The following is a 17,796-nucleotide window of genomic DNA, read 5'->3' on the forward strand; positions in this document are numbered from 1 at the left end:
CTGGAATACCTCTGCAAACAAATGACACCAAAGCAAAAGTATCTCATATCACCAGGGTAGAAAGCAAGAGTATCTCATATCATGCTTTCTCCTTGTTCTTTCCTTTGTCCTTGTTCTTACCTGCAAAGACAAGGATAAAGAAAGCAATATGTCAGAACCTCCACTCAAACTCCGGGTAAGAAACCGACTACCTGGAACCTTTTCCTGGTTGCTTACCTGGCTTTGCTCTTGAGTACTCGTCTTCAGTTACTGATGTACTTCCGAAGAAGATGCCATATTTGCCCGGAGAACAGATAAGGCAAGTGAAAATGATACCTTGAAGCATGTGGAGACAACGTGCTGATTTCATTCAAGATCAAGTATCCCCTTCCTTGCACAATCAACCAACCCAGCAGAAGGAGTCTGAGTTAAATCCAAGAGCTCGAGAAGTTTCAACAAACATATTGACGGCACCATCGTCGAAGAGCAAAGCCTCGCTGTGCAACGCTGTCAAATCGCCACCACTTCTTCGAAAGCCAGAGTATTTCATATCATGCTTTCTCCCTATTCTTTTCTTTGTCCTTGTTCTTACCTGCGGGACAATGAGAAAGAAAGCAATCAGACAGCACTTGGTATCAATCTTCCGATCTGGAACCAACTGCTTGGAACCCTTCCATGATTGCTTACCTAGCACTGCTCTCGAAGTACCCATTGTTTCAACATCTTATGCTTCTAGAGAAAATACCACATCTGCCTGAAGAACAGATAAGGCAAGGGAAAATGATACATTGAAGCATGTAGAAACAAGCACAACAAAGCATGTGCCGATTCATCCGCTACTTCTTCAAAATCAAAAGTATCTCATATCATTAGGGTTACAATCACTCTAGGTTTGGTGGACCTGTTTCGACCCTCAAATTCTTGGGTCGGCCCGCTAGGCGTTGTGAGCTGCACGTGCCGATTTACCACCCTTGAATCAAATCCTTAAAGATCAAGTCATTAACTGGAAGAAGCGCCCATCACTCTTGAAGATCATACCGTTGACCAAACTGCTCAAGTGTGAATTAGAAAGATTGAACAAAGAAACAGACCATCACCTTCACCTTGTGCCTGCTTGCCATGTGTTCGAGTCAACCTTCAAGAATCAAGCCTCAACGGCCCTTGAAGAAGCTTCTAGCCAAAGTCAAGATCAAGCCTCGACGGCCTTTAAAGAAATCACAAGTCCGATTCAAGATCAAATGTCCACCACCCTTGAATCAAATCCAGTTCAAGATTAAGTCGTGGAAAGTCCTTTGGAGGAAACCAGAAAATCCTCCAACCCAGTTCAAGAATAAGCCTGTGGAAAGTCAACAATTGGAGGAAACCAGAAAATCCTCCGAACCGGTTCAAGATCAAAACTGTGGAAAGTCAACAAGCGCAACAAAAGACGTGCCGATTCACCTACTACCAAAGCAAAAGATCATCTACCACATGAAGCTCTTTGTGGTCCAATTTCAACCCTCAAGATCAAGCCTCAACGGCCCTTGAAGAAATTTCAAACAAAGTTCAAGATCAAGCCTCAACGACCCTTGAAGAAATCTCCAGCCCAATTCAAGATCAAGCCTCGATGGCCCTTGGATCGACATCTACATTAAAGGACTTCAAAACGCATCTCCTACACGTGACAAGCACATGTATACGGCGCGCCTTGAAGTGGGGGCATTTGTAGACATCGAAATTTCGGTGAAATAAATGTTGATCAATAATTAAAATTTCAATGTTCACGTGTCATATAAATTTTACACATAGCATGTGACTAAACAAAAAATCAAAATAAATCGGAAAAGTCATCAAACATGACACGTGTCAACACCTGGCAGAAATGATTTATTTCATTTGATTATTTAAATCCAAAAAAATCAAGTTTTGGAATTCTATAAATAGGAGGCTAAGGCATTCATTTTTGGACACCAATTCATAACCAATTCACCTCACACCACAACCTTGAAGCTTTGAAACTCCTAAGCTCCCAAGCAAATCCCGAAGGATCAAGAAAGCTCCATTCGTTCTTCGAAAAATCCTCATTCAAAAGCAAGCCCAAACGGTCCTTGAAGAACTTCCACTAATTCAAGATCAAGCCCCCCCCCCCCCACAGCCCTTGAAGAAAGTGTTCATCATTCATCATTCGTTCATCCCTAGATCAAGCCCCGACGGCCCTTTGGATCAACGATGTCAACAAATCCGCACAACTGTTTATCCCAAGATCAAGCCCCGACGGCCCTTTGGATCAACAACATCAAATCCACCCATTACAAAGATAGAATCAGAGGCTAAATTTGTAGAAGAGATTGTTACCCCTAAATCATCAATACAAATATTATTTTGTACACGTGTTTCTTGTCTCGTTCATCGCAGGAATTTCCGTGTTTACAATAACATGTGAGCTAGAAACCCTATGGCAGTCTGTACGGCTGAATTCATAGCTCCAAAAGTCACTCTAGCTAGAGTCACTACTATGACTTATATGGCAATATACTACACAAGAGTCGGAACCAAACAAAAGGTCTATATGACAATAATGGGTGTAATACAATCATGCTCAATAATACTCTCACATAATAACCGGGCGATAAATCGCTAGTCATCTATGAGTCGGAACCATTAATAAGTTCTGTACGACAAGACTGTGCACCTAAATTGGATTCAATATGAGCATATGGTGCGAGAGGTGACATAATAAACAGGCATATGCCATATCTATAGCTAAATCACAATCACCCTAAGTGCAGTTTTATGAGCTCACATTATTCAATCACATATCGCATCATCGATGATTCACATAATCATACACAACTTACCTGAGCTTACCTGAGCGTCAACAGCACCACATTTATATATATAAAGCATCACATACCCAATCATGTATGAATTATAAACTTATATGCATGGCATTTATGGCATACTATTATTTAAACACATTTTTCTGGGAAAATATCAAGTATATAATATATACTGAAAACCAAAAGCCCACTCACTGATATGCGAATTAACTATAAAAACGTTATTTTAAAGCACATAGGCAAAACTAGCTAATAACTTCTCATACATAACTCAAAATGGGTATATGAATATACCACAGTGACCTACACAACCTCAGGATCATCCCCAAATTTTCAGATTAATTTTTAGACCCCTCACGCGCTGCCACGTGCCTGTGAGTGCACGGCAAGACGCGCGGCCACGCGCAGGAAATCCTGACGGATTTCCTAACTGCCATTAGGAATATTCTGTTAAACCCAACGGTAATCGTCCAAACTAACTGATGGCATCAGCATATTCCGTCAAAACTGACGGAATATTCTCTTTCTTCTCCGGCGAGTCATCGGTCGCCGGTGACTTCGTCGATTTCAAGAAAAATATTAAAATCGTCCTAACTTCTTCATTTTTGCACCATTTTTCATGAAATTTGAACCATTGGAAAGCTATCAACATGAAGAATCACGTTATACTATTTTTAAGCCTTGAAATCCACTAGAATTTACCTGAGAAAGCTCGATAATCTAGTCAACTTTGAAAACCTTCGATCTCGGCCCTCCAACGTCCAAACTCTTCCAACGAACTAGCTTGAGCTTCCTTAGAACCTCCTAAAGCTCCTAGTGAGCTTGAAATCTTCTGAAACACAAGGTTTTACGTCCTCATGAATAGTGCATCAAAGATGAGTTTCAGGTTCTCGAGATTTCGAAGGAATCCTTACCTGAAATGGGTACCAACCAACTTGAAATGGCACGAGGAATGCAATGGTGCCTTTAGAATCTTCAATCTGCGACTGGGAAGCTCACCTCGAGCTTGGTACGAGGAAGAAGAGAGAGAGAGAGAGAGAGTGAGTCCGAGAGAGATGAAGGCACGGGAGGGAAAAGAGAAAGAGTGAGTGTGGTGTGTGTGTGATCCACGTGATCACCAATCCAAAACCACACAATACACTCTAAGTCTCAATATGTCACACATACACACTACAATTTCCCCGTCCAAGGATTAAACTGTCATTTGACATCACTAAAAATTAAATATTCGGGACGGGTTATGACAGATGGAGCCCGAGCGAGCCCGAGGGAGAGGCCCGACATGAGTTCCCAGCCCAAGAGCCCGAAGGCAATGTGAAGTAGGATGATGTCAGGGCAACGTTAGCCACAATATAAAAATAATAAAAATATAAAATATTAATAAAAAAAGTAAAATAAAAAAAATTGTAAAACCCAGCAGGCTTTGAACTCAACGGCTCTTGCCGGAGTTCGTCGCCGAGGTTGATGAATACCCATAGACAATCTGCGTGTGGGTGTTTATTTTGGTTTTTTGGTTTTTTGTTTTTTTTTATATTTCATTAATTAATTTTTTAATAGAAAGTGGTACAACGAGACCAATTAAAAATCCTATTCAAAATTATAAATAAAATTATTTTATATTATTTAATAAAAACTAATATTTTATTGTTTATTGCCAAAGCTATTCACTATAGGGATAGAGTTGCAAAAGACAATTATTATTCATGGATGGATAGCATAGTGGATAGCCTTATGGGGCCTTAGGCACGGTGGAACTGCTTTAAACCAAAAGATTCAGGCTTCAGCAGCTGCGAACGCAACGGAAACTCAGACCCACCCGGCCAACCGACCCGACCCAAGCCCGGTTCGATCTAAGATTCAGAGATCCAAGGGAGAGAAGCAAAGCAACAACTGCCGACCCATCACGCCTCCTCATCCTCCGGCTTTCTCTACTGGTAAATTTCCTCATTTGGGTTTTCTTGTTCCGTTTCTGAATTTCCCTCCTTTATTCGTGTTATAATCTTTGCTTGTGCAAGTGTGATTCTTTGCTTCATTAGCTTCTAGGATTGTTTGGGTTCTGGGGATTCATGGATTTACTTGAAACTGTAGGGAAATTGGCGAAAACGATCAGAAATCGTCAAATCCCAATTGCTGAATCGATCAAAATTAAATATCGACGAGATATGGACGGAATATGGATGACATAGCGATCAAAGATTGACAACATAGTGATGAGAATAGGAAGACATACCCAAAAACTGATGATTTTCAGCAATTAGTAGTTGAGCGGTAGACACTAATCCAAATCCAAACTATAGTGTAAATAAAGTAGATTTGGTTTAGTTTTTTGGGATGCTTAATTTCAATTTTGCACCAAAAGTTTAAATTTTGCATCCATTATTCAATACTAGCTCAATAATCATAATGTCTTCCTACACTTTGCTTCTGAATTCTGATATATTATCATGTTTTAGAGTTTTTTAACGGAGAAATGTTAGGACCCGATTGTCCCACATCGGAAAAATAGCAGCGTATCTTGTGGTGGATTTTTATAGTGTATGGTATTCTGTAGGGATTCATGGTGTTGCGTAGAGTTCATAGTTACTCATGATCTCATTGTTTCCGTTTTATGTTTTAAGATGAGGAGGGGAATTTTGAATTCAGTTTTCAATTCAAATTGTATGTGAAGTGCTGTTGGTTGTTTTTTCATTGTTTGGCCATCAACTGCTCGAGTTTGAGTAGTACGTGTCCAACTGTCGGATTGTATTTTCCGTCGACAATGATCTCATTGTTTCTGATCCAATGAACAGATGATTTCACAAGCAGGTTCTCTGCTGATGGACGAGAAAAGGCAAAGGCGACTGGGGGTTGCCTTGCACAAGAAGAATACCTTCGCTGGCGATCTAATTGAATCTTCAAACTCCGATAATGATCCTGATCTGCAAGATAGTTGGGTGATAGTTGAAAAGCAGAGAGTCAGAATTGTGATACCTCCCCTGCCTGTTGCTACTAAATCTCCACCGCCGAATCCAGGACCAGTCCAGCTGCGACCTGTGGCCAGAGAAGCGGAAGGCAACGAATCACGGTTTCCCGTTGAGACCGAGACATGTCCCAAGACAACTTCAGTTCATGAGTAAAAAAAGATTAAATCTCTTGCTCCTAAAAGGGTTGTTCAAGTTACTAGGAAATCTCCTGCTGCCGATTACGTTTCAACATTTCCGAAGCCAATGAAACGAGATTTGAGAATGGAATTACGAAATCCAGATCAGATTGCTACTTCAGAGTCTCATAGAACACTGGGAGTATCTAAAACCTCAAAAGCCATCATTCAGCCAAGACGATTACGACGTGGCCCCAGTATTTTCACCAATCAAGGAATGCTGTTGAAGCAAAAGCTGAGAGCTCTGAATCTCGAGAGGAAGCTTCAGGGAGCTGGTGGGTTAAGCAGGTGGTTAGCATCACTGGGACTGGGGCAGTTTGTTAGGATTTTCAAGAGGAAAGGTCTCAATAAAGTTCAGTTGGTGAATCTGACCATGAAGAAGCTCAAAGACATGGGTGCCAGTGCAGTAGGGCCCCGGAGGAAACTGATGCATGCAATCGACTGCTTTTGCCAGCCGTGCTTATATTAAAAGCATTCCGGAATTCATTTAGGTCCAAGCTGAGATAAAACCCAAAACCAAAATCCCTTTCTGCAATTGACATCAAATGCAGCAAGGTATGTTGTTTCCATTTCGATGTGTACGGTTTCCGGGTTGGTGCATATTCTGAGAAAGAAAATGTCTACAAACTACGAGTTAAGATTCTCTCCGGATTTCGGGCTCCCGAGCCGCCCAGGAAATCTGAATCACTTCACAGAAAATCAAGCCCTTGACCCACAACGATGATATTTTTCGTGCGAGAACGTAATGTGGTGGCGATGCTCACGTTTTGACGGTGATGGGTATCGTGTTGTTTACTTTTCTGTTAAAATTTAGATATCATTGTATAAATGAAAAAAGAAACTATAGAAACAAGAGAAATTTTATTTGAACCCATCTAACTTTTTTCTACACTTAATTTACTTTCTTCATCCACATTGCTTATGTCGTGAAAAGGAAAAGATTAAAAATTAAAATTTTAATTGTCGAATTTGGTGCAAAATCGAGCACAACAACTTTCGACAAGTTGTACAACAAATCCTGTTTAATGAGATAATACTTTATTATTGTTGAAAAATTAAAATTAAATATCAACGAAATATCAATCAAATATTTATTGTCAATATTCAAATAATAGATACTGACGACATAAAAAAGAAACTCAATAACTGATTAGATCTTGACGATTCAATAACTAAATTTGAAAATTGATCATTTTTATTTCAAACACATAAAAATAAATGTATTTTTGTGCTATGAAAAAAATCATTATCTATATTACATATTAATAGATAATTTTACACAAACAAATTTTTTTTTTTCTTCTGAATTTCTTAGCCATGCCATTTTATCATTGCCCTCTAAAATTATTTTCTCTCTTTCTTTCTCCTTCCTTAATGTCAATTTTTTTTTGTTTTTCAGATGTCTGCCAATTCCGTCAAAACAAATAACTTCTTCTATAAAAAAAAAAAACTTAGGTACAATATTAATAAAAAAAATAAAAATGATATTTCTCATAAAGTATGTGCAAAACAACTCTAGAGGTTGGAATCTTTTACTCAAAGAAATAAACAAACAAATCTGCTACAAAAATCTAGCTGTATGACGTGACAGTTCACAGGGAAGACAAGCACGTGGCATGCCAAAGAATCCGACACACGTACATATTACAGAATCTCCCACCCACATACGTCTCTGTCTCCAGAGAGCCATTGGAGAGCTTTTTTTTTATTTTCCTAACAGACACGATGGAATTTTATTAACGTAACCGATCACTTACAAGAATATTAGATGGGTACATATACTTCAATGATCAATTTCTTGATTTAAAGGTGATAAACACAAATACAAATGATTTTGAAACCCCTATACGGACATCACACAAAACACATCACTAGAACGAGAAATCCCAAAGTTGATATGTTCCATGGACACATGACATACCAAGCAACGAAACCCTCACCATTGGAGAGCTATGAGTGCACTTCCGATTGGATTTCACACCCAACCCCATTCCCAGATTGTCCTTTCAAACTCAAGACAGGCAAAGAAGAAGAAGAAGTGAAGAACCCCATCAAATGGAAAATTGACCAAAAAAATGCAACCAGATCCCATATTGTTCGAATCCGGATCTTTGCCAGATCTTCTTTGTGGGAATTCGAATATTTATAAATCTTGTTCGTTTATCGTACATCGTGAGATCAGAAATTATTTTAAATATTTTTATTTAAAATTAAACACAAACAATATTTAATAAAAACTAATCATATGATATACGATAAACGGACACAATTTACAAATTCTCAAAATCCTCCGGAAAAGATCCTCCTTAATATTGTTCATCCCTTATCACCAGTCCCAATTTTATTATATATATATATATATATGGGAATTTGGTAGCTGCCCATCAACTCTTCCATAATTATAAGTCTCCCCCTCTCTCTCATTCTCGCAGTGAGAAACAATGGAAGGTGGAGGGGGAGAAAGCAAGGGGGTTCCTCTGCTGGACAGGCCGGCTGGGGCTTCGACGGCGCAGACGCTCGGAAATATTATTGTTTCGGTTGTCGGCACTGGCGTTTTGGGCCTCCCCTTCGCTTTGAGAATCGCCGGTTGGCTCGCTGGTTCTCTTGGGGTCATGGTTGCTGGTCTCTCCACCTACTACTGCATGCTCCTCCTTGTCAGTTTTCCTCAGTTCCCTTCTCTTCCCTCCATTTTTTAAGATTTCTAAGAAATTGTATAATTATAAAGAATACTTATACAAATCCTGACCTAAGATCTTCGTTTGGTTTTAGTTAATACGTGTGCAATGTTCTGTTTGTGTGATTATTTGCTATGTTACACTAATCAATATGGTATTTTGCTCGACTACATGACGTGTTATGTTGTTAGATGATCGTTTAACATGTTATATTGTGAGATCGTTTATATCGTTTATTGTTAGATTGTTTTAACATTAATTTAGAACAGCTTCCATAGGAAGCACTCATGTTTATAAGCGTTTCTGCTACAAGCACTTTCATTAGAGACATTCAAGTCTATATTAAAAATCCAAGTGCTCGTCCTTCTTGAAGAACCATTTTTCACAAAGCACTTCTAAGATCCATAAACACTTCTGAACTTATATGTTAACCGCAGTTAGAAGCACTTCTGATTGCCAAAAAGCGCTTTTAGCTCTTCAAGAAGCAATCCCAAACAAGCGTTTGACTATTCGATATGTTATATTGTTAGACAATGTGTTATCGGTGCTATTAACTAGTTCATTTGGACATTACTTTAGACTATGTGACGTGCTGTGTTTTTAGATGTGACATGTTATGCTGCTAGAGTACAACATTATTCTTTTGAACCACACATTTGAACAATCATCACCTGATCAATCGTTCAAATTGCAATGTAACCTGCTAATTGTAACGGAATTGAACGATTCCTTAGAGTAAAGTAGAATTCTTTTTTCTTTTCTTGATTCACATCTCTATGATGCCGTACTTTGATTTTTGGTTATTTTAATTTTGGGGATGAGGCAAAGTTTGAATTTAAACTCTTATGTTGTGATGTCGTGAAAATGAATAGGTGCAATGTAGGGATAAGTTGGCATCAGAAGAAAATTCATCAGGTAAAAAAACTTATGGTGATTTGGGGCATGGATGCATGGGAAGAACAGGTCGTTATCTAACCGAATCCTTGATTCTGATTGCCCAATGTGGAGGTTCCGTGGCGTACCTTGTATTTATTGGACAAAACCTTTCGTCGATGTTGAATGGCCACGGTTTCTCAGTTGCTTCCTGTATATTTTTATTAGTTCCAGTCGAAATTGGGTTGTCTTGGATAGGCAGTCTATCAGCTTTAGCACCCTTCAGTGTGTTTGCGTCAGTATGCAATGTGTTGGCTATGGCGTTTGTGGTGAAAGAAGACATACAGCAGGCAGTGGAGGGCGAGTTTTCTTTTAGGGATAGGACAGCGATCACATCAAGTATAGGAGGGTTGCCATTTGCAGGAGGTGTGGCGGTGTTCTGTTTTGAGGGGTTTGGGATGACATTAGCACTGGAAGGTTCTATGCGAGATAAAAGTACATTCCCGAGGTTGCTTGCTCAGGCTTTCACAGGGATAACCCTTGTCTATTGTTTATTTGGATTTGCCGGTTACATGGCTTATGGTGATCAAACCCTCGAAATTGTCACTCTCAATCTCCCTCACAATTGGTCTGCCATGGTGGTTCAGGTAATGTACTCCAACCTTCCATGTTATACCAGTCAACGCTTATCATTCTTTCAACTTTTACATGCACTTGCTTACTTTTATTGTCTTGAATTTTGGATAGAAAAATGAAAAGGAACAAACCTTTCATTTGATTCGCTCATAATTTTTTTGGCAAGAAGATGAACTTAAACTAACTCTAGAAAAGTCCTTTCTATTGTTAATATGTACGATGACAACAAATCACTTGTTTGCTTCCTAGAAGCTTAATTAATAGTTTCGCTGCCAAGCTATATACCGTTGTATTCGTCCCACACTTGGTTCAATACTTCATTTTCGTCACGGTCTTTTCGTTTGCTTATAATTTCCATTCTAAAAAGTATTTGATATTGAAATAAAAATAAATTAATAAATACATGTAGGATGTATCTTTAAGTATAAGGGAAGTACTTGTTATGTAATCTGATATGAGAGGCTGTGGAGTCCTTTTGCTTTCTTTCTCTAATTTCAAGCAATAATATCGTGATTTAGATATCATATATGAGACCTAATAGCTGAATTGATGACTTGGTGACCATATACTGTGACTATATATCGTGTCGAATACTTGGTGAAAAATACTGTTTCATGGTTGCTTGATGGGTTATAACTTACAGTGTATGGAGTTTCTCTTGATAAGATTTATGGGCGTTTAACTAGTAATCATGACATATGACTAGATCGATGCAGGAATGTCTTTCCTTTCTGTTATACCTTGAAAAACTGTAGTAGGATATATTCGCTGATCATTGTGCTGACTGACAACAGATTGGTTTGTGCTTGGGGCTAATATTTACCTTCCCAATCATGCTACACCCGATAAACGAGATCATAGAAGGGAAGTTGGTAAAAGGCAAATGGTTTCAGAAAGCTCATGATGACAATGACGATTATTCAACGATGCCGCCTCTAGGAAGGTTTGCAGTGTACGTGAGTCGAGCAATAGTGGTGATCATACTGGCCGTCTTGGCCTCGTGCGTTCCAGGGTTTGCAGTATTTGCGTCGCTCGTGGGAAGTACTGTATGTGCACTGATCTCATTTGTTCTACCTGCTTCATTTCACTTAGCATTGTTGGGTTCTTCCCTAAAATTGTGGCAAAGAACCTTGGATTGTTGCATATTATTTTGCGGAATGCTTTTTGCCGCATACGGCGCTTACAATGCCGTAGTTGGCGTTTGAATCGCTTGTCGTAATTAGTACTTTACAAGTAAGAGATACATGAATACAAACTGTACAATGGGGAAGCAGAAGAACTCTAATCTGTATCTGGATTCCAATATTCGATGTACCACCAGTGTATAATATTCTTCAGCCCAATGATGCAGAAATCCGAAATCTGAACCATCAAATCCTTTACTTCTAATTTAAGCAAATTTTCTACATGACGATTACCACGTGGCTGTTTTCCAGTTACAAACAATAGTTTCGTGTGACAACGCTGTTGTACTTATTGTGTTTTCGTATGAGGCTGCTGTCATTGACGCTAATTTTTTTTTTTTTGTTTTTTGACACGAGGTAGTTGGAAAGAGGGGATTCAAACTCCGAACCTCGGGTGCGAGGATAAATGCCCGTAACCAACTGAGATGCAAACTCTTTGCGTTATTGATCACAATCTGATAAACGAAAATGGAATTATAGATCAAGCAACAAGTTCCACCAGAATAAGTCCTCGCATTAACCACAAAGAATGGATCACTGTTGCTTGATTCTAAGGCCCATCCAGTAAACAGATGGGGGCACACCTGACCTCCGAAGCATAATTGCCGATTGCTTCGGCGGTCAACTAGGTTTGCCTCCAACGTGCATTTAAGTTATACATCTGAATAAGAATCGTTATATCATTTAACTTAATAGAATCTCATGGTTTTTGTTCAAATGTAAAACTTAAATGTGCACTTTTAACGTGCGTTCAGGCAATCTAACACCCAAATCTCTGTATGTAACTTCAAACTTGTTAGGAAACAAGATATTCTGTCGCAGTGGCGGTTCTGAGGTCCGAGGCTAAACGGGCCCTTGTGGATATTTGTTGAGTGCAGAATGCACCTCCTCCCAAGCTTGCAAGTAATAACGCCGCTTAGCCGCGCATCCGAGCCCAACAGATCGAAATAATACCGACTTATAAATCAACTTCACCCCGTTTGTCAACCTTTTTGTACTTTCATCCCTCATTTAACTTTAACTCATCTCTTGCAAGTTTTTACTTTTTATTCATTTAAGTATTGGATGAGATTTTTACGGTTTACTAGAGTGGTGAGGCCGTGTTTGGTATTATATTTGAATTCAACTTTTTAAACTCAAAAACACTTTCAAGTTTTAAGCTTTAAAAACTTGTTTGGTAAGATTATTTTTAAAATTTGAACTCAATACTAACTTAGGGGGCGTATTCAATTGGGATTTTAAGGGATTTTAATTTTTTAAATGAATTTAGGTGTATTCAATCAGGATTTAAGTGATTCTCTAAAATTCTAAGTGTATTCAATTAGAATTTTAAGATGATTTATTAAAACCCTTAGAAATCCGGATGTATTCAATTAGAAATTGATTTTAAAGAATTTGAGAAAGTTGAGGAATTAGAGTGAATTAGAGAGATTTCGTAGTGTATTATCCACAAATCTCATCTCTTTCCATGAGATTTTAAGGGAACTTAATCAAAATTTTATATGGAATCTCTATAAATCAATTAAACTTCATAAAAATTCATGAATTTATAAATCTATTAAAATCTCTCACATTCTCAATTGAATACACCCCTTTAATAAAAAAACCTAATATCTACAAAACACTAAAAGCGAATTTTTAGAGTTTTAAAACTTAAACCACTTCTTTCTATTTTTCTCTCTCCTCCCCTCTCACTCCGAATCCATCTCTCTCTCTCTCTCTCTCTCTCTCTCTCTTTTTCTTCTCTTTCCTTCTCTCTCTTCTCCATTTCATTCTGCTCTCTTCATTCTCTCTCCTCCTTCTCTCTATCTCCTTCAATCCTCTTCTTCTTTCTCTTTCCTCCGATCCTATCTTTCTTTCCTTCCTTCACTTTCCTCTTTCTCCCTGTCTTTGAATTTCTTTGTTCAGTTTAAGTTTTAAGATTTAAAAAACAATTTTACATCTCATACCAAACAAGTTTTTTAGTGTTAAAAAAATTGTTTCCAAAAGATGTTCTTAAGAAATGTTATGAGAAATGATAAAATTTTTTTAACAGGATACCAAATAGACCCATTTTTTAGGTGTTTTTATCCTTATATATTTGTTTAAAAATATTTGATTTAGGCATTGAAGAGTAGTCACCCGATACCACATTGATACCACTTAAGTGACCTGAATCGATAAATCAACTCAGCTACAAATCATTTGTAAAATATTTTAATGATTAATATTAAAATAAAAAAAAATACAAAGTTCAATTTAATTTTTGAAATATCCAAGAATAGAACCACGTGGACCGAAAATAGGCCGTCTCTTCATCTACAAAAGTTGGGTGGTATAAACAATGATTTCACTCATTGTTGGAATATGACGTTTCAGGTGACAAACAGATTTCGGTGCCTCCAAGCTTAAATGTTGTGGCCACTCACCTAGGTCACCTTGGCTTAGCATGAACACTCAACTCTGCTTTTGGCACGAGATTACAAAGTGGGAAATGAAAGTAAGGGGGAAAAACAAAATAGACACTTAGATTCTCATTCTTTTTCATTGTAAAGATCAAGCTACATGGAAAACGTTTCGATTTTCAAAATGTTTTTTGCGTAGGGGATGGATTATCTCGGTAGATAAGGTATTCATTTTCGACTCATTAAGTCACAAGTTCAAACCTTCTCACGTCTTCTTAGTCTAGCTTAGGCCTTCCACGGGAGAGCGAAAAATTGAGTTTGATTCCAATTTTTAACGCTCAAAAGTGGTGAGGTTAACAAAGACTAGAATGGTCATGTGTCGATGTTTAGTGGGCTCAGAGTTTAGAATAACAAGAAAAAGACAACAATATTTAGGTGGTTCACCCCTCAAAACTAGGATCTATCCACTAAGTATTTCGTATATATTGAACAAAGTATTATAAATAGCGCTCAGTTTTCACACAGTCCTTTTTCTCTCTCAAGTGATCTGACCCCTTCTAAAGAGTACTCATCCTTCTTATACAAGCCCTCCATGAGCCCCAAGTCCCCAAGCTTGAGATCCTTCACTGCTTTTGCATTTAATGAGTTGAATACGTAGGCTTAACCTACTAGCTGTCCCCTCCTTTTCTTTAGCCGACATGTGGTATCGAAGTGACATCCATTCAGGTCCACTTGCATGCTTTCTTGGGATAACGCGTACCGAGTGTGCCTTGATCGGCCCTAGTATTGGTGGGAATCCAAACTTGTGTGTTGAACTTTTCAGGTTGATGGGTTGAGGGCCTCACTCCAACAACACCGATAATATCCCCAACTTGGTAATTACCACTTCCCCAATCCGTTAGGTGTGGGGTTTTATCACAAAATGTCTCGGTGTTAGTTAGAGTGGGGTATTCCTATTTAAACTAATTATTTATTCTTTTCCCCACCGATGTGAGATAGCCAACACCTCCCCCCCCCCCCCGGCACGTAAGACCCCACTTTTGTGGGTCACACATGGAGATCCACATATTGGCAACCATGTGGAGCTAAGTCGGGACTCACCCATCATGTAGGGTCAAGAAGCCCCACCCAATCACGTGGCACTCTTGCCCTACGTGGAGCCATGTCGGGACTCACTCATCGCGTGGGGCCAAAGGGGACCCGCCCAATCACGTGGCTGTACGAGCAAGTCCCCTGGCTCTAATACCAAGATAAAACTAATTCTAAGGTTTCAAATATTCTTCTTTATTCTTCTCTCATAGGAGGCAACATACACACACACACAAACACACACGCACACACATACACACACACATACATACATACATACTAAATCCTTGTACTACAAGGAATATTAAAGACATTACAAAAGAAGAGTCATACCCAAACTAGGAAACATAATTACATTCCTATTCAATTATTTGACTCACGCCAACACCGAGCGCTTAATTTGTCAGTCTTTATGTCCCTTCATAGCATTTTGTTCTCTTTAACAACCGCCACGTGGCCCAGAGTTGATGTTTGAGCCATGTCTCTGTGTACCTAGGACTTCATGTTATAAAGTTGTTAGTACCCCAACTTGCTCTTGGCAATCGAAATGTACTTTATGGGGAAACGTTTGGCTTCATTGCTGACAAACACTTCAAACTACCTAGCAATCGTTTGCAACGCTCGGGATTGTCCTTCCCAATGTCGAGCCTTGGCCTTTCTTCTTTTGGGCATGAGTTACTTTGGGCCTTTGAGGTCAGAAAGAACCCCGCGTTAACACAATTTAAAGCAATCAAACTCTTACAATGAACTAGAAAACTTGTGTTTTATGAGAATGATTCCAATTTTTTAGTACAATATATTGAACTCATGAGTTTGATTCATGCACAATAAATGACCAACTGTTTGAGAAGGGAAAAAAACCAATAGTAGAGTAGAAATTAGATGAATTTCACAATTAATAGATAGAACTAACCTTTATCAAACTTACACCGTTATTGTGACGACCCGTTCTTAATTTTATGTTTTTACTTAATTTTATGTTTTTACAATGTAAAAACATAAAATTAGGAACGGGTCGGCATAGTTGTAGCAATTGTGTTATAGAAATCAAATTCAAGGTGTTTAATCCCTATGTATAAGAATTAAACTCACGTAAATCACTATGAAAGATCTTAAAGTAGTAATATCACTTATTATTATTAAAAATATATATTTTATTCAAGACAATTTCAATTTGATTATTCTTAGTATCTCATTAAAGATATGCCACTCAGTATAAAAGATATTCATGTAGGGAGGGAGCAATGGCCACGAGGTTAGTATGATGTGCCATTTCTATTGGGTAATTTAATTTTTAATTTTTAGCAAATGAATATTGAGTATGTGACTCATCCCACCCTCCTACCATGCATGAGAAGTTGAGAAGTAAAGTAGTCCACTTTTTCATGTCTTCTCATCGCTTTAAAACCCAATTATTAAAAGTAGACAGTCTAGCTGGCTTGGTGCAAACTCTTTTTTGTTGAGGTAGAAAGGTTTGGAATTGATAGTTTTGGATATACTTTTTTGAGAGGAAAAGAGTAGAAGTGGTTTTATTCATTTGGAAACGATAAGTATACTTTTTTTCATTTCACAGTTTTTTTTTTGTGTGATGAAACAAAAGTAAAAAAGGTGTATGTGAGGTTAAAAGAAGTATAAAAATCAGCTATTTTTTTTTCCTTCTCCCTAACTATATATGTAGTTAAGTATCGAATTGCGATTTATAAGTAAATTTCTGGATGTAATGAGGTACAATGTTATTTTGAGAAATTCATCACTCTTTTGTTTTGTACTGTTAGCCATTTGAGCCATTCCCCCATGCACTTTTGGTACAAATATCAGTGATGGTGACTCAACATGGATCATGGATGATGGTATAGAAGCATCATTATTTCCTCTACTCCTAATTAGTAAATGTGAAACAAGGTACCATATATGCTAGCATGTCCAATGAAGAGATGCAAGTTTGAGATGTAAAAGTCATATTTATATCTCATTTTACATTTTTGAGAAATGTATATTTTAGTTTTACTCCAGCAAGAGTGATACAGTTTTTTTTTCTTTGTTTGAATGGTGTGGTCCACTTCCAAAAATGTAAGATGTAAAATTTCATTTTTATTTACATCTTCCGGTTAAAGATGGGTGTTTTACATCATTTTCAGTAGAGAATTTTTCAGCCAATAAAAAATATAAACTGCCCATTTCATGGTATTTTGCACCTCCTATTAGAGGTGCCCGTATGTGTTTGAGACACACTAAAATTGTTATAAACAATCACCTTAATAAAGTACGAGGCCTCGTACCTTATACTCAACTTTTATACTCATACGCGTACCATGAACTCTAAAAGTAAAAAATAACTCGCAATCATATATATATAAACCTCGAGTTTCATACTTGAACTTACAAGTCAAAACCTAGATTGGAGGTAAACTAGTTTCTTCTCCAAACAACCCTAATGCAATTAGACACATAGCATCTAAGTTTACACTATTACGATTTACATGCATGAATTTTCTTTAGTATTTTAGAGTATTAAATGCTCAAAACTTTTTAACTATTGGATTTTTTTTTTAATTAGAATACGCACAACATTATCTACAACAAAGAGTGAAGGAGTAGGCTGATCATCATCATGAACCAGCCAAACAATTTAGTTCGAATTTGTCCCGAGAATCAAATTTAACACTTATAAATGAAAATAAATACCGTTAGACTGTAGTACTGAATGACTTTTAACTGTTAGATCTTTTGAACTGTTCACATCATGCACACTGTGACACTATACAGTGTATGTATACACATTCCCTTGTATTGCACAAGAAAAAGACGGTTGCAATCATGCACATACACCTCTCTTATACTATGAAAAATCCAGTGGGCCATGAAACCCAAAATATATTAAAAGGATCGGTGGGCCCAACATCACACCTCAATCGCCTTGACAGCGTCTCTCCTTGATTTGTTGATTTGGACATCTCCAAGCCATTTGTCGACGGATAACCCGAATGAGAACTCCGTATTCTTTTTGTGAGGATCTTG

General features: G+C 37.9%; 1 protein-coding gene and 1 long non-coding RNA gene across 2 annotated transcripts; both read left to right on the forward strand.

Annotated features, from left to right (window-relative positions):
- The first annotated feature begins 4,513 nt into the window (after positions 1 to 4,513).
- LOC139190199 (uncharacterized) lies at positions 4,514 to 6,807 on the forward strand. The gene is made up of 2 exons (XR_011574272.1): positions 4,514 to 4,732; positions 5,588 to 6,807. It is a non-coding gene; the product is annotated as an uncharacterized lncRNA (long non-coding RNA).
- A 965-nt stretch (positions 6,808 to 7,772) lies between these two features.
- On the forward strand, positions 7,773 to 11,496 carry LOC103449605 (amino acid transporter ANT1). The gene is made up of 3 exons (XM_008388940.4): positions 7,773 to 8,591; positions 9,485 to 10,132; positions 10,916 to 11,496. The coding sequence occupies exons 1-3, from the start codon at positions 8,379 to 8,381 to the stop codon at positions 11,324 to 11,326; spliced, it is 1,272 nt and encodes a 423-aa protein (XP_008387162.3). The 5' UTR covers positions 7,773 to 8,378; the 3' UTR covers positions 11,327 to 11,496.
- The last annotated feature ends 6,300 nt before the right edge of the window (positions 11,497 to 17,796 follow it).

This window comes from Malus domestica, chromosome 12, assembly GCF_042453785.1.
Source record: "Malus domestica chromosome 12, GDT2T_hap1".
Lineage (NCBI taxonomy): Eukaryota > Viridiplantae > Streptophyta > Magnoliopsida > Rosales > Rosaceae > Malus > Malus domestica.

What these genes read in the sequence shown, in the direction of transcription:
- LOC103449605 (XM_008388940.4), top strand. Translation starts at nt 8,379, where the DNA reads ATGGAAGGTGGAGGGGGAGAAAGCAAGGGGGTTCCTCTGCTGGACAGG. An exon ending in ACTACTGCATGCTCCTCCTT is followed by an intron (nt 8,592 to 9,484) that starts GTCAGTTTTCCT and finishes GAAAATGAATAG; the next exon opens with GTGCAATGTAGGGATAAGTT. An exon ending in GGTCTGCCATGGTGGTTCAG is followed by an intron (nt 10,133 to 10,915) that starts GTAATGTACTCC and finishes GACTGACAACAG; the next exon opens with ATTGGTTTGTGCTTGGGGCT.